Consider the following 27,574-nt stretch of genomic DNA (forward strand, 5'->3'; position numbering starts at 1 on the left):
TCAGATAGTGCGTAGCCTTTCACACTTAGCAATGTACATTGGAGGCTGCCCCAAGTCTCCGGTCCCATAGCTCATTTCTTCCTGTCACTGAATAACACTCCGTTGTGTGAACGCACCAGACAGTTGGAGTCTCTTTCTCCACTCGCCTGTTGAAGGGCATGTTGGCTGCTTCCGGTTTCCGGACAATTACGAATGAAGGCGCTGTAAACATCCGTGGGCATGGTTTTATGTGGACCTGAGTTGAACTTGTAGCGTTGAAAAGAAAACCCCGAAGTGCCAGTCACGGTGTTTTGCCTTAATGTCCTGCAATGTGGACACTTGGAATTTACTTGACTTTTTTTTTTCCTTCTCTGTCTCAGATTTTTAAAAAATACAATGTCTAATGGTTATGAAGACCACATGGCCGAAGACTGCAGGGATGATATCGGGAGAACGAATTTAATTGTCAACTACCTCCCTCAGAACATGACCCAGGATGAGTTACGGAGTCTGTTCAGCAGCATCGGTGAAGTCGAATCTGCAAAACTCATTCGGGATAAAGTAGCAGGTAAAGGAACCGAGAGGGTTTGCGAGGGGAGCTCGTGGCCCTCCCGCGGGGCACTGCCTCCTTGGCCGGCGGCTCTGCAGCGCTCCTTGGTGCAGAAGGGGCCGCAGCCTTGAGCCGATGGCTGTGAAGTTTCGTTTTTATCTCAGGCTCTACTTTGCCCTGGCCCTGGCGTTAAGATGTGGACATAGGTTCCCAAGAGTTCATCGTAAGCCAGAGTGCGCGTACATACAAAGTGCGGTGGTGGGAGGGGAGGGAAAACGAGGAAACCCCCTCAATGAGGACCGCTCAGAGCTGTAAGAGATCAGAGAATGACAGCCTGGCCCGGCTCGGTCCCACCTGTGGAAGCGACGCTGGCCCGTGGCAGAACGTGGAGCGTCCCCCTGGGCGGCCCTTCCTGGGCCGTGGGCTGTGCTGTTTGCTGTCACGCAGTCACATCAGCTGGAACGTCTGAGACACACGGAGCTTGACCTCTTGTGGAGCCGGAGCAGGGCAGCCGATCAGCAGGCAGGCCGTAGAGTCGGGTGCCGGCTGCCTCCGCGTGCGACCCCTAAGCCTCAGTGGCACCCGACGTAAAGTGAGGATGGTGGCTCCCACATCCTGATCCTTAGTTGCCTCAAACGGGTTTGCAGACACCTGGGAAGGCCATCCTTATGGAGCAGCCTCCGTCCTGAGAGCATGGTTTCAGGGAGCAAAACATGGAAAGACCAGGTGCTACAAAGCACTTCCTTCCTTTTGTCCCCAGGGAGGAGCATTGTTTTAGGGAGCTGCCCTCCTCCTCCTCCCTCTTCCTCCTCCTCCTCCTCCCCCTCCCCTCCTCCCCCTCCCCTTCTTCCCCCCCTTCTTCCCCCCTTCTTCCCCATGCCCCTGTTCTCTCCTCCTCCCCCTTCTCCTCTTCCTCCTCCCCCTCTCCCTCCTCTCCCCCCTCCTCCCCCCCCTTCCTCTCTGCTCTGGTGAGCTGAGCAATGGGCAGTCCCCGCAGGAGGGCTCTGGCTGCCACCCTGGGCTGTGGGGCTATGATTCTCTCACTGAAAACTAATTTAAAACTTAAAAAAAAAAAAAAAAAAACCTTTATTACAGAAATAAGAAAATACCTTGTTGTATTCAAATCTACATAAAAGTAGAGTAACGTATGGGACCCCAGGTACCCATCGTCCTACTTCATCCACTCTCAGCTTTTGCTGGTAACCTGAAGATTCCTGTCCCTGGGATAAGTCCTGGAGAGGCCAGCTGACTGCTGTACAGGGAATTAGTTCCTCAGAGGGGGCATTGAATTCAAAAGTCTTTTAAGGGCTCTCCCAATTCTGAGAGTCTGTGATTTTAATAGATATCTTCTAAGTAGGAATTGTAGCTAATACCCAAATTGAACAGTGTTAGAATGTTCTAGAAGCCATTATCTTTCTCCTGTTTCAGGAGACCATCCTGAATAAGAGAGTCCTTGTTCAGAGGCATTTTAAAATTCTCCTATGCTACTAACAAGTCTTGCCTTTCTCCTTTTGTGTTCTGGTGGAAGGGAATTTTTAGCCCCGTGGATGTTCCTGAGCCTTGCATTCCGATTTTGCCAGCATTCTCGTGGTACCTGGCTTCTTTGTTCACTTGTTGTGGTTTTCAAAGGAATGTGAGCTATGTTAATAGGAACACCTAGGTTTGGCGAGATCAGGCCAGAGAGAGCTGGTTCGGGGAAGGAGATAAAAGTAGCAAAGAGTAATTTGGAAATTATTTCAGTTCAGAGATAAACTTTTTCTTCTCTTCGGGCAAGATAAGTAAAGGGTACCAAGAATTTGTGGAGGAGGTGAGCCCAGGCTCGATTTCAGCTCGGCATCTTGCTAGCAGTTCCTTAAATTGGATGACCGGACCTTCCCGGAACGCTTACTGTGTTCCCACCTCTGTCCTGCCGCCAGCGTGTGAAAACCTCGCCGGCCTTGCTGCCCCTTTGTCCTCTGTTCTGCTGCTCTGGTGAAACCCCAGACACAGATACGTTCATGGCTTCTTCCTCCTGGCCGGAGAGAGTCCTGCATCCAGACACACAGGTGCCCCGTGGAATCAAATTCCCAGCTGAGCTCAGCCTGCCACACAGGCCTCCCTGGCCCTCCCAGCAACCACTTCAGGCCCGTTTGCACCCTTCATTCTTGGCCCATGACTGCCTTTCACCTCGTGATGAAAATAACAGCCACCTCTACCTCTGTTCTATCCTGGTGCTTCTCCATCCCAGGAGCCTCTGGCCAGGCAAGTGCGTGCTTGCCTGGGTCTCTTTGGGTCCGCCTGACCAGCGTTCCGACACGCTCCAGCATCTGTCCTCTTTGAGAATCCTTGCTGAGATTGTCTGACTTCCTCTAGCCCAGGATTTTTCCACTTGAGCACTCCTGACATTTGGGACTGGATCATTCTTGGACGGGGCGGGGGGGGGCATCTTGTGCATTGTGGGACGTGGAGCAGCATTGCTCGCTCCCACCTGCTATGTCCCGTGGCATCTTCTGAGTCACGACAACTGAAACATGCCCCAGACATTACCGGGTGTCCCCAGAATCCTCCCCCTCCTCCCTGTGAGAACCACTAGTTGTTGTCCTCCCTCCCATTCACAGAGCTGTCAGTGGACTGTCTCCTCTTCCTTCTGGAAGCTTCCTCTCCCCCTTGGCTCCCACGAACCACCTGCCTGAGGCCTTGCTTTGCCTCTCCTGCAGCTCCTTCCCAACCATTCACTTAGTCTTTGGGTTATTCCCATGCTGCTCCTCCCTAAGCCCGTCCTGGGGAGAGCAGACGCCCCTCCATAGCTTCACTTTATCCTCAGTCTGCTGCCTGTGTGTCAGGGGAACTACTCTCCCGAGCTTCACACCCCTCGACCCCTCAACTTCAGGGTTTTCCAGACTGACCTGGACTCTGTCCCACCAGCTGCTTTCTTGTTTCTCAGCATCTGCATCTTAACAGACGACACCAGGTTCACTCAGTGCACTCCAGTTAGAGATCTAAGCATGACCTTTGACGCGTGTCCCTGGCATTCATCCTTCTGGGTGCTTCCGCCCCTTTTCCTCCCGCCCCCACCCGCTGCCTCAGATCTAGATGAGGCCACATCACTGTCTGCCTGCACTAGCGTTCTGGCCTCTTAACCAGCCATCTGTGTTCCCTCCAGATGGTTCTCTTCACCGCGGCAAAGGAATCTCTTTAACACTCCACATGTGACCCTGTCACTCACCTGCTTTAAAACTCTTAGTCCCCGTCCCTGCTTGCTTTAGGGCACCTTCTCTGCTCAGCCATGTCAGCATTAGATGCTGCTCCTGGTCTGGGTTCCCATAGCAACCAGGCAGCTGGCAGTGTGGGCTTCCACACTGTACTGAAGTTAGAACTTTTTGGTCCAGTAGGTCCGTATGGTTCTCAGAAGCAGAAACCCCATATGTCTGTAGATACGACCATAATCAGTGCTTGTTGAATGAATGAATGAATGAATGAATGAATGAATGAATAGGTCTAGCGATTGGAGAAGAATGCAGATCAGCATGGACATTGATTTGCTCCGCAAATATTTATTGAGTGCCAGCCATTGGCCAGGCACTGGTGACGGGAGGAACGAGGAATGGGTGGTGGCTGGGTTATCGGGAATATTTGGGAACGTCTGACATGCTGGCTTCCAAGATGCAGCATGTTTCTGGCTGGCCAGGCCCCAGCCCCCGTGTTGGGGACATGTATTTATTGCTGCCTGTTCCATCCACAATCCCTAGCTGGCCCTACTGTGCAGCCCTGTCCCACTCTCTGCCTGGGGTCTGGTCCCTCTGCAGATGCCATATGGCCCAGGAGCCAGCCTCCAGCCTCCACCCTCCTGGACTGTCTGTCCTGCTGGCCACTTGGTCCCCAGCCTCCAGCCCATTCGCTCAGCTTCTGGCTCATTGCCATGCACCTCTGGTCAGGATAAAGCCCACACTCCTGCCTGTGGCTCCCAGGTCTCCGGGGCGCTGTCCTCCTCCTCCCTAGCCGCTGTGCTCTCCACTCACCCTCCTCTCAGCCCTGACTGAGCTGCTTGTCACTCCCCAGACAGACCCTTCTCTTACAGTCTCACGATTTTGCAGATATTGTTCCCTCTGTAGGAAAGCCCTTCCACACCAAGCCAGCCTGACCGCTTTTTGTTTTCTTAATGTGAATCACCTTTGTTCCGTATATCAACAACAACAGTGTGAGGCAAAAAGGAAAAGTTTAAATTACCCCAAATCCCACCACTGTTAGCTTTGTGGTTTGTGTCCTTCCATACTTTTTTCTTTCCACATTTGTGGTCATAAGCAACTACGTGTTTTTAGAAAAACGGGCTTGCACCACTCGAGCTGTGCTGGAAACTTTTCTTCCTGTACCTGTGAATGCTTTTCTATCATTGAACATAAAGCAGTCTCGTCAGAAGAGCGGCACAGTGTTCTGTTGTATGGCGATTCTGAGTTCACGGCAGCTTGTGACCACATTTCCGTATTTACAAACCCCACTGAGAAATATCCTGGTGCAAACCTTCACTCACCGCTCGTTCGCATTGGGGGTCTTCTAGAAATGGACCATTAGATGGGAGGGTGTGGACCTTCCTGGACCCTGTCACCAGTTGACACTCGTGCCGTCAACTGGGCCAGGGGGGTTTCTCATCTTGCCCAACCTAAGTCACAAATGACATCTGATTGGGGTGGTCATTCACTCTAGTGACGTTCTAGTGGCTGTTTGTACTCTTCTTTTATAAAATACCCTTCTTGTCCTTTGCCCATTTTCTTTCTTGTGGGGGCATTCGCTGTTTCTTGCTCATTGTCTCATTAACTCACCCAAGACCTACTCCTCCCGCTGTGAAGTCTTCCCTTGAACCCCTGCAGACATCTAAAAAGGAAGAGCTCTAGGGGCACCTGGGTGGCTAGTCGGTTAAGCGTCTGACTCTTGATTTCAGCTGAGGTCGTGATCTCACCGGGTTCGTGGGATCGAGTTTTGCGTTGGACTCTGCGGACAGTGCGGAGCCTGCTTGGGATTCTCTCTCTTCCCCTTTTTCTCTGCACCCTCCCCCCCAAATAAATAAACTTTAAAAAAAAAAAAAAGGAAAGTAGTTTTAAAAAAATAAAAGTAAAATTTTCTTTTAACGTTTATTTTTGAGAGACAGAGCACTAGCGGGGAAGAGGCTGAGGGAGAGGGAAACACAGACTTCAGAGCAGGCTCCGAGCCGTCAGCACAGAGCCCGACGTGGGTCTCAAACTCACAAACTGTGAAATCATGACCTGAGCTAAAGTCAGATGCTTAACCGACGGGGCCACCTAGGCACGCCTCAAATTTTTTTTAAAATAAAGGAAGAACTGGGCTCTACGGGCCCTCTCACGTTGCAGGGGAGTGCCTGTCCTCAGGGTGTTCCCCTCCCTCAGCTGTCCACCCCAGGTGGATTTGAGAAACACTGAGGGATGAAAACATTATATCTGGCTGCTCTGGATGGCAAATGTAACACGAGATGCCAGGGCATTGTCTCTAGATTTTAACCTCGTCTAGGGGGTGCCTGGGTGGCTCTGTTGGTTAACCGTCTGACTCTTGATCTCGGCTTGGGTCGTGATCTCGCGGTTCATGGGTTCGAGTTCTACATCGGGCTCTGCACTGGCTGCTTGGGATTCTCTGTCCCTTTCTCTCTGCCCCTCCCCTGCTCGCTCGCTTGCTCTCTCTCTCAAGATAAATAAATAACCTTGTCTAGAGAGAGTGGTGTTTGGAAATGAAGAGCATTGGCTCAGAGGACACCCAGCAGGGCATGAGTAGTGCTCACAAGGAGGCAGCCTCCATATTCTCCAGGCCGCGGCTCTTGGCCTGCTGGCCACCAGGAGAGACCCTAGTGTCAGGCCCTGCCCAGGCCTGCTCAGTCAGCCAGTCTGGGCTGTTTGAACATCTGTGATGTAAGCTTTCTGGAGGACGGCAGTTCTGGTTCAGGACCAAGTGAAAGAAGCCGAGCTCTTCCCGCAGCGCGGGGATGGCGTGAGCTGGGGGGAGCACTGGCTTCTGGGATATCCGTTGGCTTCAAACCCAGAGTTTATTCATGCTTCATCCTTGGCCGTTCTCTTTCTCATCTGCTGCCCCTTCCCCCTCCTCTAGATCTTCACCCTGGGGGTCTGCTTGACCTCCCCTGCCAGCACCGACCCCAGGCAGGCCCTGCCTGCCCTCTGTAAGTCCCAGCAGCCTGTGCAGGATCTGTGCCCTGCCTGAGCGCTGCCCCTGTTCCACCACCAGGCCTCAGACCTTCCTCTGTCAGGGCTTGTCTTCCACTGCCCTAAATGAGGGAGCAGCACCTGATGGGTCTTCGTGGCCTTGATTCTAGTAGGCTCACCGTGTCTAAGGGACAGGAGAATCATGTGTAAGGAGATTGGAAGTCCACCTGCCTGACCTCTTGGGTCCTTGAGCTTGAGGCAGGCCCTCGGGAGCTGTGTCATTACCCTGCACGGCTGATAGACCCTGTTAGAGAAACAGGAACTTGGGGGCCTGCTTTGGGAAGTGAGGGCCTCCCCCAGGTGCCCACTCTGAGTATAGACCATTGAGGGTCTGCAGAACTGGGGAGCCCCACTCTTCCTCATTCACTTCCAGCAGCAGCTCTCAACCTGGGCTCCACATTGGGATCACTGGGGGGCTTTAAAAACTGCTGAAGCCACCCCCACTCTTACTACACCCCATCCCCATGCTGATACTGGTTCAGGTTCCGGCCTGGGCAGTGATAGTTTTTAGAAACTGCTCTGGTGATTCTGGCAAGCAGCCGAAGTCGAGAGCAGTTGGTTTATGGCGAGCGGCCAGGTGGAGGCAGGGACTCGGCACTGTGTTAGGCACTTCGGCCAGTGGCCTCATCCGGTGGGTGCAATCCAGGGCTCCTCTTCACTCCTCACCTGCCTTCCCTCCCACAGCATGCAGGTGCCCGCTGTAGAGGGTTGGATAGACTCTCAGGGGACAGGGCCAGCCCAGAACAGGGTGTACAGAGATCCCTCCCCATGAAGCTCCCTCCTACAGCAGCCCATCTGTGGGCCTTTCGGTGGCTCTGCCTTCTGCTGCCCGCCCCCCGGCACCTCCCTACCCAGCCTCGCTCCCGGGCTCTGCCTGGCAGCCTGTCCCCCCCACCCCCACCGCCACCCCCACCCAGCAGCCACCTCTGGGCCATTCCCCAGCTCGTCTTGTTCAACTGTGCTGGCTGCCTTTCGTTTCCTGGAACACACCAAAGTCTCCTCTGCCTCACGGGCTTGGCACCTGCTCTTCTGTCTGGGCTGCTTGCCACCAGCCATCCCAGGGTCATGCCGCAAGTGTTGGCTCCTCACTGGGTGCTTCTGACCACCCCGTCCACCATGGGCCTCACACTCATGAGTCCCTCACACCACCGCGGAAATTTTCCTTATAGCGCCCCGGGCGGCAGTTTTGTTGGTTAGTTTCTTGCTGCTTTGCCGTCGGCTGGCCCATCAACCGTTAAGGCACAAACTGTCTTCCGCTGTGATCATCAAACCCCCTGGCCAGCCTGGCCTGGGGCCTGGCACATAGTAGGTGCTCACTTAATACTTGTCAACTCATTGACGAGAACCGGAAGGGAAGCAGGCCTAGGAAAGGAGGCAGTGGCCGCTTGAGGGTGTGTGACTTCCTGGGTGACGTTGGCAGTTGTCCTGGGAGGCTACCCAGGAAGAGTGTGGCTGGCACGAGAGCCAAGGGCAGAAACCTGGGGGTCATCTCAGTGGGATGGGTAGAAGACTAAGCTTGGGAAGGGACAGCTGGGGAGAAGGAAAACCCAGAGAAAGAAAACCTGGCGTTGCTGCTCCATTCTGGGGGAGGTGACCCCTCAAGTGAGTCGGCCGTGCCCAGTGCTGCTGAGAGCTCGGGGAGCTGCGTCCTGACCGTCTCTGGGGGCGGCACCTGATGGTTGGACTGCCTCGGTAGACTGGCAGTCTGCAGTGACCACCCTGGGGCCGGGCCACCAAGTGCCTGGGAGGCAAGGAATCAGGACCCGAGAGTCGGGCAGGACCCATGTTTATATGCCAAGAGCAGCCAGCTGTGGCTGAGACACAGGAGTGTGGCCCAGGTACGAGTCCTCATCAGTGTCTGGTCTCCCCTAGCAGGACTTGGGCCACCTGTGGCACTGGCAGTGGAGGAGATAGGTGGTCTAGGGTTGGGCTTGGCCTTGTGGGAAGAGCAGAAAGATGAGAAGACACAAGTGTGGGTCGTGCCGACCGAAGAGGCAGAGAGTCCATCCGGCGGTCAGGCCAACGGGCTCCATGGCCTGGGTGTGGTGACAGATGGGCAGAGCAGGGGTTGGAGAGCAGGTGTTTGGGAGCAAAAATCCCAGCAAGCCTGGAGTTCAGTCAGGAGTCTGTACCATAGACATTCTGCATTCTCAGCTTTAATGTTTGCAGTTTGGACCTTTTGCAAGGGCCCTAAAGTTCCCAGCCTGGAGCCAGTTGTGGTTTTCTGTACTGTTTTCTGAACTTCTGATTCTGACTTTCTTGCTAGTTGGGCGCCAGCCCCACAGCCCCGCTGCTCCGGGGTCCTTGCTCTCTGGGGTTTAGGAGCTAATAAGTCTCTGAGACCCATGGGGTTTTGTTAGAAATATGGTTGTGGAAGGGCAGGTTTGGGTTTGTTTCTTTCAAAAGGAAAGCGGCCCGTGCAGCACTGCAGGTGGCTTGTGTAGTTGCTGTGCCCTGAAGGAGGGAGTACACCTCCGCGAGGTGCTCCTGGGGCATGGACCACGCACGGACTTCCTTCCAAAGCCTACGGTTTTGGGGGAGGGGGGGACTTTTCAGTGGAGGGACCGCCGGCCTCGGAGGATCCTGGCCAGCGCCAACACCAACAAAGCGATAGGTCATGGTGACAGCACGCAGCCCCCAGTACGATGTCAGGAGGAGGGCCCCTCGCTCTGGGGTCTTCCTCCCAAAACCCGTCACCCACTGCAGTCTCGCCATGAGAAAAACATCTGACGAACCCAAGCTGCAGGAGAGTCTACAGAATTCCTGACCAGTCCTCCTCGAAACTCTCAAGGTCATCAAAAACTAGGAAAGTCAGGGGGCGCCTGGGTGGCGCAGTCGGTTAAGCGTCCGACTTCAACCAGGTCACGATCTCACAGTCCGTGAGTTCGAGCCCCACGTCGGGCTCTGGGCTGATGGCTCGGAGCCTGGAGCCTGTTTCCGATTCTGTGTCTCCCTCTCTCTCTGCCCCTCGCCCGTTCATGCTCTGTCTCTCTCTGTCCCAAAAATAAATAAACGTTGAAAAAAAAAAATTTTTTAAAAAACAAAAAAAAACAAAAAAAAAACTAGGAAAGTCTGAGAGCTGTCCCGGCCAAGAGCAACCTAAGGAGACGTGACAGGCTACATGTCATGTGAGATCCTGTGTGGCCTCCTGGGACGTAAGAGGACTTTGGGGGGAAACTGAGGCAATCTAAATCAAGTGTGAACTGCGGTTAATTGTAATGTATCAGCATTGGGTCCTCGGTTGTGACAGTTGTCCCATCCGGATATAAGATGTTACCACCGGGGAAAACGGGGTATGGGGTCTGTGGGAACTCTTTCTGTTATCTTTGTAATTTCTCTTTAGATGCAAAAAAAATAAAAGTGTTTAGGGTTTTTTTTTAAGAAGTGGCAAAACTGGGTTAGGCTCTCTGCTGGGTTCCACATCTCATTATCCACCTGAGGGTCTGGGTTCAGCGGGCACCCAGAGACCCCCGCCTCATGCGGCTCAAGGCCTGGCATGTTTTCTACCTGCTTGTTATCGCCCTCCACCAACCAGAGGAATGGAGCGAAGCTCACCACTCTGTCTCTGTGCCCAGAGCCGTGCCTAGCATTCGGTGGCTGCCCGCCAGCGCGGTGTGTGGGTGGGTAAGCAGTGGGCATGTCGGTTCTCCTCTCTGGGCCGCCTCCTGCCTGTCCTCTGTAGCGAAAGGACAGGCCTCCTTCCACTGGGCCCCTCGGCCTTGGCTGCTCTCTGGGCTCCTGGGAGCCCACAGCCCCTCCCCTGCTGGGCTGCATCCCTCCCGTAGCATGCCGTTGGCGGTCACTCCTGCCACTCAGTGTTTCCCAAAGAAGAGGTGGGGACACCCACGCGTAACCTTGGCTTCCTTTGGGAAGAGCTCAGGTGTTATTATCCCTTGGACTTGGGCTGATGGTGCTGTCACATGACAGCCGCTGGCAGGGGAAGCCTGGAGGCCTGGCCGGGGCCGTGAAGGCAGGTGCACGGCCGGCCGGGGACTTCCCTCAGCTCCAGCTTCCCTTTGTGCTCCACGTCATCTGCTTTTTAGCTGGGTTGTAGGTGTTCGGGCAAGTGAGGGAACCAGCACTGGGTGGCACTAGAGCCCAGCAAGCCTTCCCGCTGTTGGGGTGCAAGCAGGGGAGAAACCCCTGGACGCAGACGGGTGGCCGTCATGCAGCTCTCCCCACCTGCCCATCTCGCCCACTCGTGACCGTCCTCTCTCCTCACCCTTGGAGTCCCCACATCTCAGCCGGGACTGGGGGCACCGATCATCATCATTGCTTTTGTGATGGGTTCCACGGGATGCCGTTAGTAGCACAGTGTTTCTTTTTAAACGGCCCTTTTATCAACATTTATTTATTTTTGGGACAGAGAGAGACAGAGCACGAACGGGGGAGGGGCAGAGAGAGAGGGAGACACAGAATCGGAAACAGGCTCCAGGCTCTGAGCCATCAGCCCAGAGCCTGACGCGGGGCTCGAACTCCCGGACCGCGAGATCGTGACCTGGCTGCAGTCAGACGCTTAACCGACTGCGCCACCCAGGCGCCCCTAAACGGCCCTTTTAAAGAAAAAAAAATTAATAAAAGTAACACTTGTCCATTGTAGAAAATTTACATGTTGGCCAAAGAAGCGTGATGGTGACCGTGGGTCTTCTAACCCCACTTCCAGGAGGCCATGGCTTTTAACGACCTTGTCCTTTGGAGCCCAGTCGCACATGGTCCTGTTCACCCTCCCTGGCTGTCGGCTGGTTTACCAGTGTGCACGTGTTCTCCCACACAGGGCACAGCTTGGGCTATGGCTTTGTGAACTACGTGACTGCCAAGGACGCGGAGAGAGCGATCAACACGCTGAATGGCCTACGGCTCCAGTCAAAAACCATTAAGGTAAAGAGCTGCCATCGCCACCTCGTTCCTGGCCTCCAGGGGTCTGTGCTGGGCCCCCCGGCCTGGGGGAGTGACCTCCCTGACCTCACCTGGGCGAGGGATCTTCCCCTTACTTGACCATCACTATCAAAGGGACCATTGGCTTGGCCATTTCTCGGAGCCCTGGTGCATTTGGGGTATCTGGGGTGCCTCCTGTCTGCTTAGAGTTGAAGCATTGCATGTCAGACCACCCCAGGCCATGCTGGTGCCTCTCAGCCTCCTCAGCCCCTTGAGCAAAGGGAGAGTCACCGTGAAGGGCACTTAATCGAGGGCAGTCCTCTCCCCGGCCCAGGGTGTGCCGTCCTTGTGCCGAGCGAGCATGTGTCTGGCCTTGCCCTCCTGTTCCCTCCTGGTTTGTTGCCGCAGCGACAGCAGCAGCATTGTCCCTCACGCCCTCCCTGCCAAGGTCTCTCCCTTCCTCCCCAGTCACAGCCAGGTCATCGAACATGCATTTGCTAATGTTTCTTGAGTACCTGCTATGTGTCAGACAGTGAACAGATGAATTCCTGCTCTCATGGAGGGGCGTGTGTGTGTGTACACGCATGTGTGTGAGCACGTTCCAATAATAAACCGAAAGTCCCGTGTGGCAGAGGTAAGTGTTGCGGAGGTGCATGGTGGGGGATGTTCTGGGGGGTGGCTTCGTGTTGACCCGTGACTTGAGGGATGCAAGGAAGCCACCAGAGTCACTCCCAGTTGAAGGGCTGTGGTGGCTTCCTGGGACGAGCGGGCAGGTCCCCCAGGCCTCACAGGACAGCTTCCCCCGCCCTCATGTTCTCAGCTGCTGCCACTTACCCCCCCCTCCTGCTCTTGGTCCAGAGCCCCGCCTCCTCCCCATCCCCAAGTGTCTGTCCTCTGGCTCATGTGATCTTGTGCAGCTCCAGACCCAACCTGGACGACTTTGGTGTTTTCCCGACCTTTACTCCCTACTGCACCCTCCTCGAATAGGCCTCCTCCCCCCGCCCCAGGCTGGTGCCCTGACCTTGCTTCTTGCAGCAGCCTGGGGCACGTGCCCACCCGCTTCACCTGTAGGTCTGGCAGGTCAGCCGTTGTTCCTGAGACGCATGCCTGCCGGCGTCCTCTCCCTCGACAGGAAGCCACGTGGAGTGAGATTGCCCTCTGAGCCTTTGGACCCGCCAGGTCCTCCCACCCCATCTCCCATCCCTCCGCTTCATGTGGGTGTCCAGAAAGGTCCCTCTTGGGCTTTATATCAGGGCTGGGCTTCCTAACCTTCCCGGGACATCAGAGCCACCTGGGGTACTTTTGCCATAAAGGTTCCCAGGGTTGCGGCTTGGGCCTCCCCAGTCACACTGTGGGGTGGCCCTGGGAACCCGGATTTCTTCCCGCCTGCCAGGGAAGTCTTGCAGTCTGGCCGTTCGCAGCACATGTTCATTTGGAGGGCGGTGTTCCATTTCTGCTGTTGAAGTGTTTGTGATATGCATTGCTCAGTGGTTTAATCGTCCCTGAACCCCCCCGTGGACTAGACCTGCGTACACACAGGCCCTGTCGCGTGGTCCCCGAGGGCAGGAGCGCTGCCCACACATCTCTGTGGCCAGCACGGGCTCCCAGAGGCTCCTTCCACTGTGGAGCCTGGTGAAGGAAGCCACGTGTCACAGCCTTTCCACGTGTCTAGTGACTTTTGTTCCTCTCCACCAGCTCCGTGTTGTTTATTCTCAGCCCAAAGCTCCCAGTCTGTTAGGAAAGATCTGTTGTATTTAGAAAATGTTTGTTAATGCCAGGAGGGCAGTTACTCTTATTCAAATGCTGAAAACTCTTCATTACACAAGTGTGTTCTGGGGGCCAAGCCCTCTGCCTGGCTCGGTTCCATGGCCGAAGGGTGCCCTCAGCTAGCTCATGTGTTAACACAGATGTTAATTCCCAGACCACCATCTGACTGGACCTCACATGGGCTCCACCCCACTCGTAAGGCACTGAGAGTTTCCCTCAAAGTCAGAGTTGAGACATAGGAGAGCAGGAGGAGGTAGGGGTAAGGAGGGCCGGGGTGGGGACACGAGGGTGTTCTGGGCAGAGGTGTCTACAGGGGCCAACGTGTGCCTCTTATGGACACAGGTGTGCTGCAGGAGACATACTGGCTAGCACATTACGGGAACTGCAGGCTATCCCCAAGGTTGATGCCCCATTTCTCACCCACAAAGGCAGGACCTTTCCAAAGGCTCGCCTGCCCCCCAGGCTCTGCGATCATGGCACCCCACGGCCCGCCTGGATGTGCCCTTGACCTCACTGGCATTCACTCTGTCCTCTGTGGTTGTAACGTCATTCCTTGATCTGAGTAGGGTGTAAGGAGTTTCCCGATCCCTGTGCCCTGTGACGGCAGTCCAGACAACCCCAGTGGGTGTGTGTGTGGAGGTGACAGGCTGAGTGTGGCACAGCACTGATCTTGTGTGATTCACGTGACCGGTACCTGTCAAGGGCCTGTAATGGGCCAGGTCCTTCCATACCTTGTCTCTGGTTTCCTCACCCCAGCCTGGGAGAGATGATCCCCAATTTAGGGTTGAAGAAGCTGATGTGTAGACTTGTGACAGGTCTCCCAAGGTCACACAGGTAGAGCGGGGCAAAGTCAGGGTTTGAAACGAGTGCTGTGGCTCTGGGCACTTACCACCCCTGCCTGGCAGCTTCCCCAGCCCAACGTGGGAGGTGAACACCAGGAACCAGAACAGTGTAGCTTGGATTAGCCGCAAACAGAGCCCAGGAGCCTGCCGTGCAGTTAGGCGGGCGTTATTAATAATAACAGCAATTGCTTTTATTCCCTCGTTTGGCATTTAGTCGCTGAATGCCTGCTGTCCACCTGCATCTGTTCTAGGTGCTGGTGATACAGCAGCAAAGACAAAAGTTGTGCCCTCATCGAGTGTTCTACACAGCTAAATAAGTGAAACATATAGGATGTCAGACCAAGATAAATGCCACGGGGAACATTTACACAGAGGCGGCAGTGGTGGAGGGGGCTGGGCACTGCTTGTGGGTGGGGGGCTCCGGGGCGAATCAGGTGGTCAGGCGAGTGGGTTTGTTTCTTAGGGCCGCCATGACAAAGCACCACAAATGGTCTTGGGGGGTGGGGGTGTTAACAGGGATTTGTCCTCACAGCTCTGGAGGCCATACGTCCGAGGCCAGGGTGTGTGGCCAGGTTAGTTCCTTCTGCGGCCATGAGGGAGAGTCTGTCCCGGGCTCTCCCCTGGCCTGGGGGTCGCTGGCCACTCTGGCGGTCCTAGGCTCATGGAAGCGTCACCTGGGCCGCTGCCTGCGTCTTCACTTGGCGTTCTCCCTGTGCGCACCTTTGTCCAAATTCCCCCTTTTTCTGAGGGCACAGTTACTGGATTGGAGGCCCGTCCTGCTCCGGTGTGACCTCATGTTCATGAGTTACATCTGTGACAGCTCTTTCCCAATAGGGCCCCGTTCTGCTGTGCGGGGTGGGGTTAGGACTGCGACATATGAATGTGTTGGGGGACAGCCCTTTATAGGGAGGTTTCGTGAGCACGTGCCAGGAGAAGACCTGCCTGGGGCAGAGGAGCAGGCGATGCCGAGACCCCGTGTCATGGAGCCTCTGGGGCACCAGGCGCTCCAGTGCAGTCTTCTTGGAGGCTGACCTGACTCTGAACTTGATAGTGGCCGGAGAGGGAGGGAAAGCTGCGGTGGTGGTCAGGCGCCTCGAAGAACCTGTTGTCAGAAGCACATTCGGCTGTAGGAGGCGTTTTTCTCTCTGGGGCTTCATCGAGGGATGATCATGGTCCGTACCAGCCTCTGCACTGCTTCTCCAGTGCCAGGGTCTTGGTTTGAGGATGCTCTTTCCCACAGTGTCCTTCAGTAAAGGCCAAGGGCGGACCCCAGATGTAGCCCCATCCAGACAGATCTGCAGAGGGCCAGACAGGATGGTCGTGGGAGGCCTGGCCTCCCCCTTTGGCCGCTGACTGGGGCCTTGGGTGAAATGGGACAGCCAAAAATTGCAGCCACGTCCTCTGGCAAGATTTTGAAGGGGGGTGTCCTGTGGGCTGGTAATGCAGACCTGGAGAGTTGAGGCCCAGATGTGAGAGTTGACACCCTTCTTTGGAAGTTGAGGAGCGTGACCAAGCCCCAACTGGACTGGTCGGCCACCTGCCGCTTTGGAGGGTGCTGGGGAGAGCCGCAGGCCAAGGTGGCCTCTTTATCTCAGGGGACATTGCCATATCTGCCCCACTTGCTTGGAGGCCGCCTGCCCCCAACAGGACCTGGTGCTCTGGGGCATCTTCCCGATCAGATCAGGGCCACTTTCGTTCTACTCTCTGACGTTCAGTCTCCACGATCCTCGGCACCTCTCTGGGGGAAGCCGGGCTCTGACCACACCACGTAATTTCTCATTCGTTCTCTGTCTCCTGCTGGACCACGTTCTGCTCTGCTGGCAAAGGTTGTGTCTGTTGTCGCCTCTTAGAGAACGTCCTAGATTTGGACTCAGAAGCACATGAGTGTCGGGGCCAGGGTGGGGTGGGGGGCAGTGTGTTCCTGCCCACATGTTTGGTACTGAGGGGCCACACTTCTGCCCCTTCTGGCAGGCCTGAGCGTTGCAGTGAGAACACACCTGTTGTCTGTGACCTTGTGCTGCCTGGTGACGCCTGAGGTCGTGTCAGTTCCTGGGTTATGGTCTCGGGCTCTTGGTCTCCTGAGCTTGTGACTCTCAGACAGAGCATTATTGTGCATAGGTTCCAGTCCCCAATCCTTCCAGAGCATGACTCCCTGCCTCCTCCCTTCTTACTTCCCAGCCTCCTGACTCAGATCTGACTCCATTGGGTGTCATTGAGCCCTGTCCCTTCAGGCCACACAGGGGCCTTGTCCCAGCTGCTCCTTCCCAGCAGGGGTGTGGCCTTTGTCCCATCCCTCCTTTTTTTTTTTTTTTTCCCAGAGAGAGAGGGCCCAAGTGCCCCTGTGCGAGTGGGGGTAGGGGCAGAGGGAGGGAGAATCTTAAGCAGGCTCCAGGCCCAGCTCAGAGCCGAGAGAGCTCGATCTCATTCATGCCTGTGAGATCATGATCTGAGCTGAAATCAACTTAACCAACTGAGCCACCCAGGCGCCCCTCCCATCCCTGCTGGCCTGCACGGTCCATGGCCATCCACAGCCATCACGCTGACCTGGGAAGGCACCAAGGCCTATCTTGCCATCAGCCCCTGAAGCCTCCCGCGTCTAGTGCACACACCTACCATCTTATCTGAGCGGCTGCAGAAGTTCCTTGCAGGGTTTATTCGGTTTTGCAGAACAAAACCCCAAAAAGTATGGAGTCATTTAACGTCAAACACTGAGTGTTAGACTGCGGGCTCCCCAGCACCCCAGGGTCCCCCGTGGGCTCCAGTCGTAGGTTTGCCTGTTGGCAGGTGGTGTCGCTGTGCCTTGCCCCCCCCCCCCCCCCCGCAGCAGCACCCAGCTCCCTTGCCTGCTGCCCTTTGGGCTCTTCACTGTCCAGAGAAGGGAGAGGCCACGGTAGGAGAGACGGCTGTGGTTGAGTCCTGGCCCTGTCTGCAGCCACCCGTGGGCCCTCAGTCTCTCAGCTTTGAAACTAAGACTATGTCTGCCTCATTGTGGGGCGTGAAGTCCAGGTGAGAAAATGCTACGGGGTGTCCATCTGGCTTGTGGCTTGGCCCGCGTGAGCTCTCACGCATGCTGCCGCAGATGGTGAGTGTTGGAATGATTTCTCACCAGAAGGGTGGCTTTTTCTCGCCCCCCCAAATCTAACCCCGTCTCCCTCGATGCTTTGGCCACACACCTGCCCTAACCCCAGAAAGTGGTTTTGTTTTCAAGGTGTCGTATGCCCGCCCGAGCTCAGAGGTCATCAAAGACGCCAACCTGTACATCAGTGGCCTCCCAAGGACCATGACCCAAAAGGATGTGGAGGATATGTTCTCTCGGTTCGGGCGAATCATCAACTCCCGGGTCCTCGTGGATCAGACCACAGGTACGGTGGGTGGCCCAGATGTGGGTGAGGTTTTCCTCCAGACGGACTCCAGAGTTTCCAGGAAGACAAATCACTGCTTGATTCTCAGCGTCAGTAGTTCTTCCACCAGGGAGCACAGAATCAGAATGAGGAGACACTGGCTTTTGTTTTACGAGTCCGGGGACAGAGGATGCAGTTTGATGTGTTTTAGGGTGAAAACACCAAGAGATCCTGGCACCTTTCCTCAAGCACCCAGATGGCCCAGCCTGGCCTGTGAACGGGCGGAAAGGCCACCAGTCAGCCGTTCGCGGCAGCTCTTAGGCACTCGGGGTGCGGTGTGGGACAGTCTTCGCTCATGACCCAGAGTCCCTACTTTTCACTGGCCCGAAGCCACAGGTAGCTGCTTCTGAGGAGCTGTTGTCGTCTCCATGATTTGGATGTCCCCCTCGGGTAGCACATTCAAAGCTCAGAGAGCTCAAGGCAGTAAATTCCCCTCACTGACCAGCCTGGCCACTTCACCAGCCCCTGTCAGGTCACCTCAGCCCAGGACATTAGCAGCCTGGGCTCTGGGCCTTGCACGAGGCCATCAGACACAGCCGAGCGGAGGCCCCTCACCTGCCCCCGGGAGAGCCCCACGCAGGAGGCTGGTGCCAGTCCTGACCGTGCAGCCTGCCCACCCCACTGGCCTGGGCACTGGGGTCAGGACATCCGCTGTCAAGCCCCGTGCCTGTCTCTGTCTGGGGAGAGGTGAGCTTGGGCCACACCTGCTGTAGGACTCCTCTGTTCTGCCCCAACCAGGAGTGGGAATCTGTTGACAAACCGCTCACGGAGCTCAGAGAGGCCATTAGAATGATCTGCGTTTGATGTTCATGTTCTTCCATGTCCCCGCCCCCCTTGGCTGTGATGTGAAAACAAACACTGGGTAGTTTGGTCCCAGGGAGTCATAACTGTGAGGTGACTCCCTTCCGAGAGGCCAGCGGCGCCCCTAGGAGGCTGCAAAGCAGATCCCAGAGAGCAGGTGGGCTGGGCCCTCCTGGCCTGTGACAGATGGGGGTAGAGACGCACACACATCGTCCTTGTCCCTCCGAGCTGTGTGCTCTGGGGTGGACAGCCTCACTACTCGCCCTCCCTTCTCCACCCCTCCTCTGGAAGCTGAGCTCCGCATCTGCTGGCCCTGCTGCCCAGGCTGCAGTCCTGAGGCATAAGCAGCTCCAGTCCCCGGAGGCCTGAGCGGAAGTGGAGCCTTCTGGAGTGTGGTCCACAGGTGCAGCTCGCCGGGTAGCCCCGTGCCTAGTGCGGATGCCCACTCTGACTCTGACACCAGGCTCTGCCGGAGGGACAAGGACCACACCGCAGCCTCTGTTCTGCAGCTGTGCTCTGGGGCGGGGAGAGGGGTGAGGGCGAGGATCCTGTTTACTTGGTGTCAACCTCTTTGGTCCACACCAGGACAGTTTCCTGGGGTCCTTGAAGCCCCCCGTACTCACCTTCAAGTGCCAATTGAGAAGGAACAATGCAGTGGGCTGGTCAGTGTATGTGTTTGTCCTCAGCCCCATCTGCATAGGAGCACCTGTGTGGGCTGCCTGGGGACCCGGATGGTATGACCACGCTGGGCCACATTCTGTTTCCATCGCCCTCCTTTTCTACGCGTCATACATACCGCTTTGCCTCTACTTGTCTCTGTCCAGCCCAGCATGACTGAGTGGAGCTGGCTGTCTCCAGGAACACCCCCACCCCGGACATCTAGCTTTCCCCAGTGGCTCTCACCACCCTGAGGGAGGTCACTTATGCAGACAGTTCCCCTCAGCCATTTGTGGGGCATTTGGTCTCCTTTCCCGCTGTAGGGCTGGTGTCTCTTAGACACCAGGATTGCCCCCCGGGCTCAGCCAGGGACTCCGAGTGGCGGCTCTCTCAGGCGTCCCGCCAGCCTCTGCTGAACAGCAGAGGGACTGTCTTCAGAATCTTTGTGAGGGCCAGAAGGAGGGGAGATGTGAGGGAGTCCCTGGGGCTCCCTGTCCAGGCCTGGGGTGTTGAACTGGGGAGTTAGAACGGTGGACCCCCAGGACTGTGGACTTCCATTCTGTCCTCTGCTCCAGAGGGGGCCACCAGCGGGGCTTCTCTGCTGGGACCCAAGGAGTCCCAGGGGACGAGGGCAGAGACTAGCAATGCTGGCGGGTTTGCGGGTCCAGTTTGCTTCCATATGATGTGCCTTGTAGCATTAAAGGGATGGGGCATCGCTCTTGGAAAAACTTAACGGCTGACAGAACTTAATTTTTAAATTTTGTTTTCTTACCTGTTTTAATTGTGAACCTTATAGGTTACTCATCTGGAGATCATGCCATTGATTGACTTCTGCTCTTGATTCTAAAAACAGTAGAGGGGGAAAAAAACACCACCACGGGCCCCCTTCAAAGGGTGTCTACTCATCAGATCATTTAGTGAACATGTTCTCCCTCACACTGACATTTTCTCTCTTGGGTTGTCTTCGTTTCACTTGGGCGGTTTCCATTTGAAAGTCATTTTACAAAACCAAACAGGGAAACCACACCACACACACACTTTTCCTCTGTTCCATCTCAAGGTCCTTATCACTAGGATGGAACCTTCTCCCCGAGGGCAGCTTCCTGCCAGAGCCAGCCAGAGACAGCTGTCAGTGTTTTGCCTGAAGTTAAATACCCGTTCAGGCGTCTGTCTGTCAAAGGTGCCATTCATGCTGTTCAAGAGTAAATAAAAACAGTGTGTGTTGAGTGTGTGTTTTTAGGTGTTCCTTCTGCACTGAAATTGAAAATGAGTTGAGGCTCTAGAATTTTCTTGGCACACATGTGAATTGTCAGGTTGGATCTCATGAATTCAGTGAGTGTCTTTGGTGAATTTTAAATATATATATATTTAAACGATCGTGGAGCCCAGATGGAGGCAGCCTTGAAGCCACTGGGGGCAGCTGTGTGCCCTCCCAGGGCACTGTACTGGGGGGAGACCAGGAGGGGCAGGTTCCCAGTTGGGTGAGCTGGGATACGTGCTTTTGGACTCACCATGGAGTGTCCACTGTGCGTCACAGTTGTAGACCGAGATTCCTTGGCCCGAGGCTCCCTGACTGCTGTCTACTTGCTTGAATGGGGCCCAGGCCCAGGCATGGGATTCTAGGTGCACAGTGGGCGGCCATGCCTCTCACCGTGACACTGGTCACTTCAGCATCCCACCTGGCATGCCTGAGCCTCTCTGTGCCCCTCTGCGGCCCTTGGGCCAGCTGGGGAGACCCACATCCTGTGCCCATCGTGGGGCACTTGGTGGGACTCTGGGAAGGGGTAAAGAAAGGTGTGGGAGATGAAGCTGCTTGGGGGGGGGCATCTGGTGTGCTCACTTAGCTGGTGACCCCCCAGATCCTGGGCTGTCCTGCTTTGGTAATTGTCATGCACTGGGAGCCGAAGGCCTTTGTCTAGAGAAGGAAACGTGACCCCAGGCAGGCTATAACTGGCAGTCCGGATGAGAATGTGCAGGATAGGGCTGTCTGCTACAGTCCCCCCACCAGGGCACATCCAGGACTTGCCCTCGGCTGTCACCTCTCCACTGCATTTTGATCTTCCCACCTGACCCCTGTTCTCCCCAGGAGAAGGAGCCAGGCCTCTTCCCCGGCCCCACCCTGTTCGTCTAGTTCTGCAGGGGACAGTTGTCATCGTTCCTCCCAGGCCTAGAACATGGATGGATTAGGGTGGAGGATGGCCAAACCCCTCTTCTGCCTGGCTTGTGCGGGTCTCGAACCCATGCTGGGCCGGCCAGACCTTCAGCAGGGCCTTGGATCTCAGGCAGCCTGGTCCCGGTCCACATTCTTGCTCTGTCGAGGGAAAGGGTTACAGCAGGGACCCAGGGCTTGACTGCAGGTGGCTCAGTCTATGAGGCAGCTGGACACCACGGCAGGGGGCCCCGGCCCTTCCCACTCGGGAACAAGGACAGGTTTGGTGTGGGCCCCAGGCAGGGAGTCTTAACCTGCGGGGAGTCTGCGGGCAGGTGGCAGCACCACTGTGTGCACCTGAGCAGTTTTCTGGGGGAGAGCGAGGGGCTTCACTCGATTCTAGGCAGTCCTAGGACATTAACAATGGAACATCCCAAAGGTGAGTGAGGTGAGGGCAGGAGGAGGAGAGGGCTGTGGGCCGAGGCTTGTTCACTGGACTCTGTCCCCTCTGGGGATGGTAAAGGCTGAGTGAGCAGGGACTCTGTCAGGCCGGCCTGGGCGGGGACAGCCTACAAAGGCCTGGCTGGGCTACACGAGCCACCGTCCCTCCTTGTTCACAGGGCAGGCCGCGGGGCCCCGGAGCACAGGGAGAACCCTGCAGACCCTACCTGGTGGGCGCTGAGAGCGATGGAGGGTGTCCTCTCCTCCAGCATGTTTTTTTTTTGTAAGAGGCTGGGGTGTCTGTCTGGGACATCTGTCACCAGAATGTCTGTTGGCACTGAGGGTGTGTAGTTGCTGCTTCAACTCAGAAGGACGTCTGAAAGCTTAATCTTGCTGGTCATTGTGTTTTTTTTTTTAAGTTCATTCGTTCATTTCCATGTTTAGGCTTCATTTTTGTTTGCCTCGTTACCCGATTTGAAACCATAGCTGACTGACTTTGCTTTTGCTTTTCAGTTTTAAAACTCCTTGTATTTTCTCCCCTAACTCCGTTTTTGTTGGTTTGTTAAAAAGGTTTGTCCAGAGGGGTTGCGTTTATCCGGTTTGACAAACGTTCGGAAGCAGAAGAGGCAATTACCAGTTTCAATGGTCATAAACCCCCAGGTTCCTCCGAGCCCATTACAGTGAAGTTTGCAGCCAACCCCAACCAGAACAAAAACATGGCGCTGCTCTCCCAGCTCTACCACTCGCCGGCCAGACGGTTCGGAGGCCCCGTTCACCACCAGGCGCAGAGATTCAGGTGGGTCGGGAGGCGGCGCTCTCATCAACCCAGCTCTTCCCACCGCGGGCCCGGCCGGGTCCACCGGCTGGTCAGAATCCCTGTGTCTTCACGCCCCTGCCCCCATCGGAAGGTGTCTGTGTGAAAGGCGTTTATGTCCATCCGAGTATTGCCTGAAGTGGAATCCAAAAGGTGGTTCCGTCTCCAGCCAGCCCCCCGCCCCCGGGGGCAGAGTACGTAGCGCCCCAGGGCCCGGCGTTCAGTGGCCGGAGCTCGGGGCCATGAGTGTAGCACAGAAGATGCAGCCTCGGGTGTGCGTAGGGGAGAGCTGCCCTCCTCCTCGGCGCGCAGGCGCTGCTCCCAGCCCTCAGGTAGCCCTCTCACTCACCTACCTGGGCGCTCACCTGCATCTCTAAGTATCACACGGCTTCTGTTTTAAAAGCCCTGTCCTGGAGGCGAAAGGTTTTCTGACATTCCCTCGTCTTTCCAGACTGAAAATGACTCCAGTTGCCAGGCTCTAGGAGAACAGAGACGACGAGGGTCAGGAACTTGGGCTCCAAAATCGGGCGTGTTCCGCCTCACAAGCAGTGGCAGTCCCGATTTCCAGGCCACTTGGTTTTTGTTTTTGTCGAAACCTCCATCAGTGGCGTGAGGCATGTTAGGGATCTTTATCTCTGCGACTTTGCTGGTTTCCCATCTCTGTCTTGGAGAGATTGGGCAAAATCCTGCACAGAGGCCCCCTGGGGAGGCACTGTCTTCAGCGTCTAGCAACGCAGAGTTCTCAACTCAGCTCAGGTTCCAAAGCTAGCCTTGCCTCATTGGCTTTTCTAGTTTAAAGACAAAGGCCGGGGAAGCGTCTTGGGATGGAAGTGAGGTCAATCCATGTTTGAAGGCCAGCTGACATAGTCTGTGTCACTGCTGGTCAGGTGGGTCGTGTGGATGGCAGCGTCCAGCAGGTTCCCAGTAACCAGACTGGGCGAGCAGGGAAGAGGGTACGGGAGGAGCGGGGACTTTGGTCACAGGAAGGAGGAACAGAAAAGAAAAGGGACCAGAGCAGCCAACACTGCTGGCCAGGCAGGAAAGGGGTCTTGACAGTCAGAGGCTCGCCGCGAGGAGAGACAGAGGGAAGCAAGGATGGCAGGAAAGGTGTGAGGAAAGACTGGCCACTGGAAGGTGGACTGAGAAGAGAGCAAGAGGGAGAGAGGCCCAGCCGAGCGGAGAGTGTGCAGTCTGCATCTCACAGCAGGAAAGACCTCCCCCCGCCCCCGCAAATACTCAAGAAGGGCTCAGGTCTCCTTTGTACATCAGAGAAAAGAATGGAAGGTAGGTTTCACTGCAGCCAGGATGAAAGAGATCAGCTCCAGTTAGCAGGGGACAAACCAACTGACAATAATTAATGGGAATGAGAATCACGTCAATAGAAAATAGTAAGGTAAGACTTCAGGTTATTTCCAGTATAACAGGTACATGACGATTCGGGTTAGCTGGTTTAACTCGGACCCACATTTGGTTTCCCACAAAACTGGAGGGGGGGGGACAGGTCCGTTAAAGTCAGAACGTCTTTCCAGTTTTTATTGGAAACCAGCTTGGCTTAATGTCACACAGATACAAGGGTGCCTTTACCCACCCCCTTCAGTGCCACTGTGGTCCCTGTTGAGTCGAGACCACTAACAAGCCACTGGAGTCATTGAACCAACTCCGACCTCCTGATGCAAGCTGTTTAAAATTCCTCCCGTACATTCAAAGCCATGGCCAGTGATGTGTCTTGATTCTTCCATACCTGCCTTGAAGAGATCCCCTGGATAAGTGGGCTGCACCTGGGGAGCTGGTCAGTCCGTCTCGTTGTTATGTCCGTCAAAAGAATGAATCTGTTGATGGCCCTTGAAAGCACCTGCTTACCCCTGGGTCAGCCCCACAGCGCGAAGCCTGGTTTTATTTTAGAGCAGGTCATGTTTCTTGTTTCTTGCACGGTGCGGCCCCCCAGACGCTCTGTCACGCTTGGGTAGTCTTAAGCCGATCCTAAGGCCATTACTTTTTAATTTCTGAAGCCTTTCAGAGGGCTGTGTGGCTTCAGTAACGATTTTGTCTTCTCCCTTAGTCCTACTGCAGTGGCCACACATTTGTAGAAGGCTTATTTTTTATGCAGCTGGAAGCGTTGCTTTGGAAAGAGGCCCACACTTTTGGTACAGCTTGGCAGACCTGCAGGCCGCAGGCATTGCTTCTGGGATGCCATGAGCCAGCAGCGGAAGGTCGCCTGGAGCTGTGGGAAGGAATTCCCTGTGCCCTGCGGTGGCCCTTCAAGGGGTGTGCTCGCCTGGGACCCTCCAGCAGGGGCAGCCAAGATGAGGGCAAGATAGAAAATTTGGAGAAAGAAAAGGAAAAAAATCCTGCCCCCCACTCCCTGATGTACACACATATGGAGGCATAGAGTATGAGGATCGAGCTTCCTCCACGGAGGTCCAAGGGTGGAACAACACCCGAGAGGACGCGGAGAAGCTTCTGTCATTCAGCTAGGGAAACCTGGGACTCCCCCCACCCCCACCCCCAGTGATGGAAGGTACTGGAGGGAGCATGGCTCCCAGGGACGCTGGTCGAGGCTCTGACCCTCTGGGCAACAAGTGTCTCTCCCCAGGGTCCACGGTCTGTAGTGCAGGGAGCCCCCTCCCCCCCATGCTGAATTCCTGCCCGTGACGGATGGGGACGCGCCGGCCTGCATGACCTTGACCTGCATGCTGTGCTCTCTTGTTTGCTAGGTTCTCCCCTATGGGTGTAGATCACATGAGTGGGCTTTCTGGTGTCAATGTCCCGAGCAACGCGTCTTCGGGCTGGTGCATCTTCATCTACAACCTCGGGCAGGACGCCGATGAGGGGATCCTCTGGCAGATGTTTGGCCCCTTTGGGGCGGTCACCAATGTGAAAGTGATTCGCGACTTCAACACCAACAAGTGCAAAGGCTTTGGCTTTGTGACCATGACAAACTATGAAGAAGCCGCCATGGCCATAGCAAGTCTGAACGGCTACCGCCTGGGGGACAAAATCTTACAGGTTTCCTTCAAAACCAACAAGTCCCACAAATAACTCGCTCATGCTTTTTTTTTGTACGGAATAGATAATTAAGAGTGAAGAAGTTGAAACTTTTTTGTTAGTGTACAACTCATTTTGCGCCAATTTTCACAAGTGTTTGTCCTAGTCTAAATGAGAAGTGAAGAGGTTTTTATACTCGGGGATGCAACCGACATGTTCAAATGTTTGAAATCCCACAATGTTAGACCAATTTAAGTTTCTTAAGTTATTTCCTTTAAAATATATATTAAACAGAAATCTAAGTAGACTGCATTGACTCACCAGTCCCTCGGGACGGTGGTGAACCTGAAGCATGCTTTACCCTCTAAGACTGTCTAACACTCATTTCATTCGGTGTCTCCACAAACTGGATTTAAAAAAAAAACAAAAACAAAAACAAAAAAAAAACAGAAAAAGGAAAAAAAAAAAAACCAAAAAAAAAAAAAAAGACCTGACCTTTTAGTTCTAGTTTCCAGACTAAAGATGTTAGACAGATGCTGAGTGTGTGCTTTCCTCAGCCGCTTCACCATTTTTAAGCGATTTCTGCTTTTGGTTGACGGGAAATTGCTTTCCCGAGCAGGTGCCATCGCCACCTCCTGCTCCCTCAGCCCCGGGCCCTGCAGGGGTGCCCGCCGGGGGGGGGGGGGGGGCCGCCGCTGGGGAAGGGGGGCCGCACGTTGGGCCCTCCACGGAAGGACTCGAACAGGTCTCCTAAAGCCCAGGCGCCAGTGGGAACGGACCAAAGAGTTTCCGGGAAACTCCAGTATATTCCCCAGTCAGACCTAGCTCCCGGCACGCCCGAGGATGTGTTGCTACCCTGACATCCCGCATTTCTGTCCACACACGGCATGCACGGTGCCCCGCACATCGGACACCGGCGTTCCCCACCGTTTCGCCAGTCCCCCAGAGCATTTCACACGGCCCAGGTGCGGAAGACCGCTCCATATTTTACGACCCCAGAAACATTTGAGCATTGTATTTCTCGCATCCCTTCTCGTGAGCGCTAGACTTTGTTTTGTTTTGTTTTGTTTTCTATTTTAGTCGGATTTTGTTTTGAAACTTTGCTTTCGTATGAACACTCAGCAGAAAAGTACTTACTTCTTGCCAGTTATCTATTAACAACAACGAGAGAAATACCCCTTTGATTTGTAGTTTTAAAGATTAACCCTCCCAAGTTCTCTTCATAACTGCCTTGACATTTTGGGTTGTTCTGTTCTGTTAATTTTCTTTTGCTTTTTTGTGTTTTTTGTTTGTTTTTACTTTTGCATTTAAGACCATTAAATTTGATTTTGTTTTGCTCGAATTTTGTTTTGTTTTTTATTTTACCTTTTCTTTCTTTTTGGCTAGGTAAGGTACAGATGGCCAGCATTCAGGGAGGATTTATAAGTCCTTAAGAAATAAAAACTTGCCTGGAGACCAAGCATTTGCACATCTGTGACGCAGGAGTGCACAGTCACAGATGGCACTTAGTTTTAAAACGGGGGAGCCGGTAGGGAGAGGCAGAGAGTGAGCCTGAGAAGGGGCAGGGCCAGATCTCCAGGCGCCTCAGGAGCGTGAGCTGACTTTCATAACTGTCTGGTGTTTAGAGAGGACCAGAAACAGGGGAACTCAGTACCAGCAGTTTTTAGTCTCTACAAAAGGCTAAAAACGGGTACCAGTGGGCAGTTTTTGTTGATCGGTATCATGGAATTGCGGCATTATTTATCTACCTGCCTACCTACCTATTTATTTATTTATGTATTTATTTATGTATTTATTTATTTATTAAGTGGAAAAAATTGGGCACAGCCTTCTCCAGAGCAGGTCAGTGTTCTGAGAAGCCCCCGGACAGTTTGAGGCTCCCCGTTTCCCTCAGACTCCGTTGAGGGCCTGCCGACCGCTTGCATCGTCCTCCCCAACTTGAGATGTTGCCGTGTTCTCTTCCCACAGAAGGGCCAAGTGCATACCTTGAGGCCTTCTCATGAGTTGGCCACGTGCCACGGAGGACCTCCCCCTGCCCCATCTCACCCCCAGCAGAAGTTTCCAGACCCTGAGTCAAAGCCAGCTTACGTGCCTCCTTCTGGAACCCAGAACC

At 54.9% G+C, this 27,574-nt stretch overlaps 1 protein-coding gene across 1 annotated transcript; it reads left to right on the forward strand.

Moving 5' to 3' along the window:
* Positions 1-335: 335 nt before the first annotated feature.
* Positions 336-26,803, forward strand: ELAVL1 (ELAV like RNA binding protein 1). Its single transcript, XM_040449729.1, has 5 exons — positions 336-547; positions 11,504-11,607; positions 17,422-17,575; positions 22,233-22,458; positions 25,191-26,803. Exons 1-5 carry the CDS (start codon positions 376-378, stop codon positions 25,513-25,515), a joined length of 981 nt encoding a protein of 326 aa, XP_040305663.1. The 5' UTR covers positions 336-375; the 3' UTR covers positions 25,516-26,803.
* Positions 26,804-27,574: the final 771 nt, after the last annotated feature.

This window comes from Herpailurus yagouaroundi, unplaced genomic scaffold (genome assembly GCF_014898765.1).
Source record: "Herpailurus yagouaroundi ecotype Mexico unplaced genomic scaffold, PumYag 200, whole genome shotgun sequence".
Lineage (NCBI taxonomy): Eukaryota > Metazoa > Chordata > Mammalia > Carnivora > Felidae > Herpailurus > Herpailurus yagouaroundi.

Excerpts from the sequence above, each read along its gene's own strand:
- ELAVL1 (XM_040449729.1), top strand. The coding sequence starts at position 376 with ATGTCTAATGGTTATGAAGACCACATGGCCGAAGACTGCAGGGATGAT. Across the intron at positions 11,608-17,421 it reads TCCAGTCAAAAACCATTAAG|GTGTCGTATGCCCGCCCGAG; the intron begins GTAAAGAGCTGC and ends TTTGTTTTCAAG. Across the intron at positions 22,459-25,190 it reads CACCAGGCGCAGAGATTCAG|GTTCTCCCCTATGGGTGTAG; the intron begins GTGGGTCGGGAG and ends CTTGTTTGCTAG.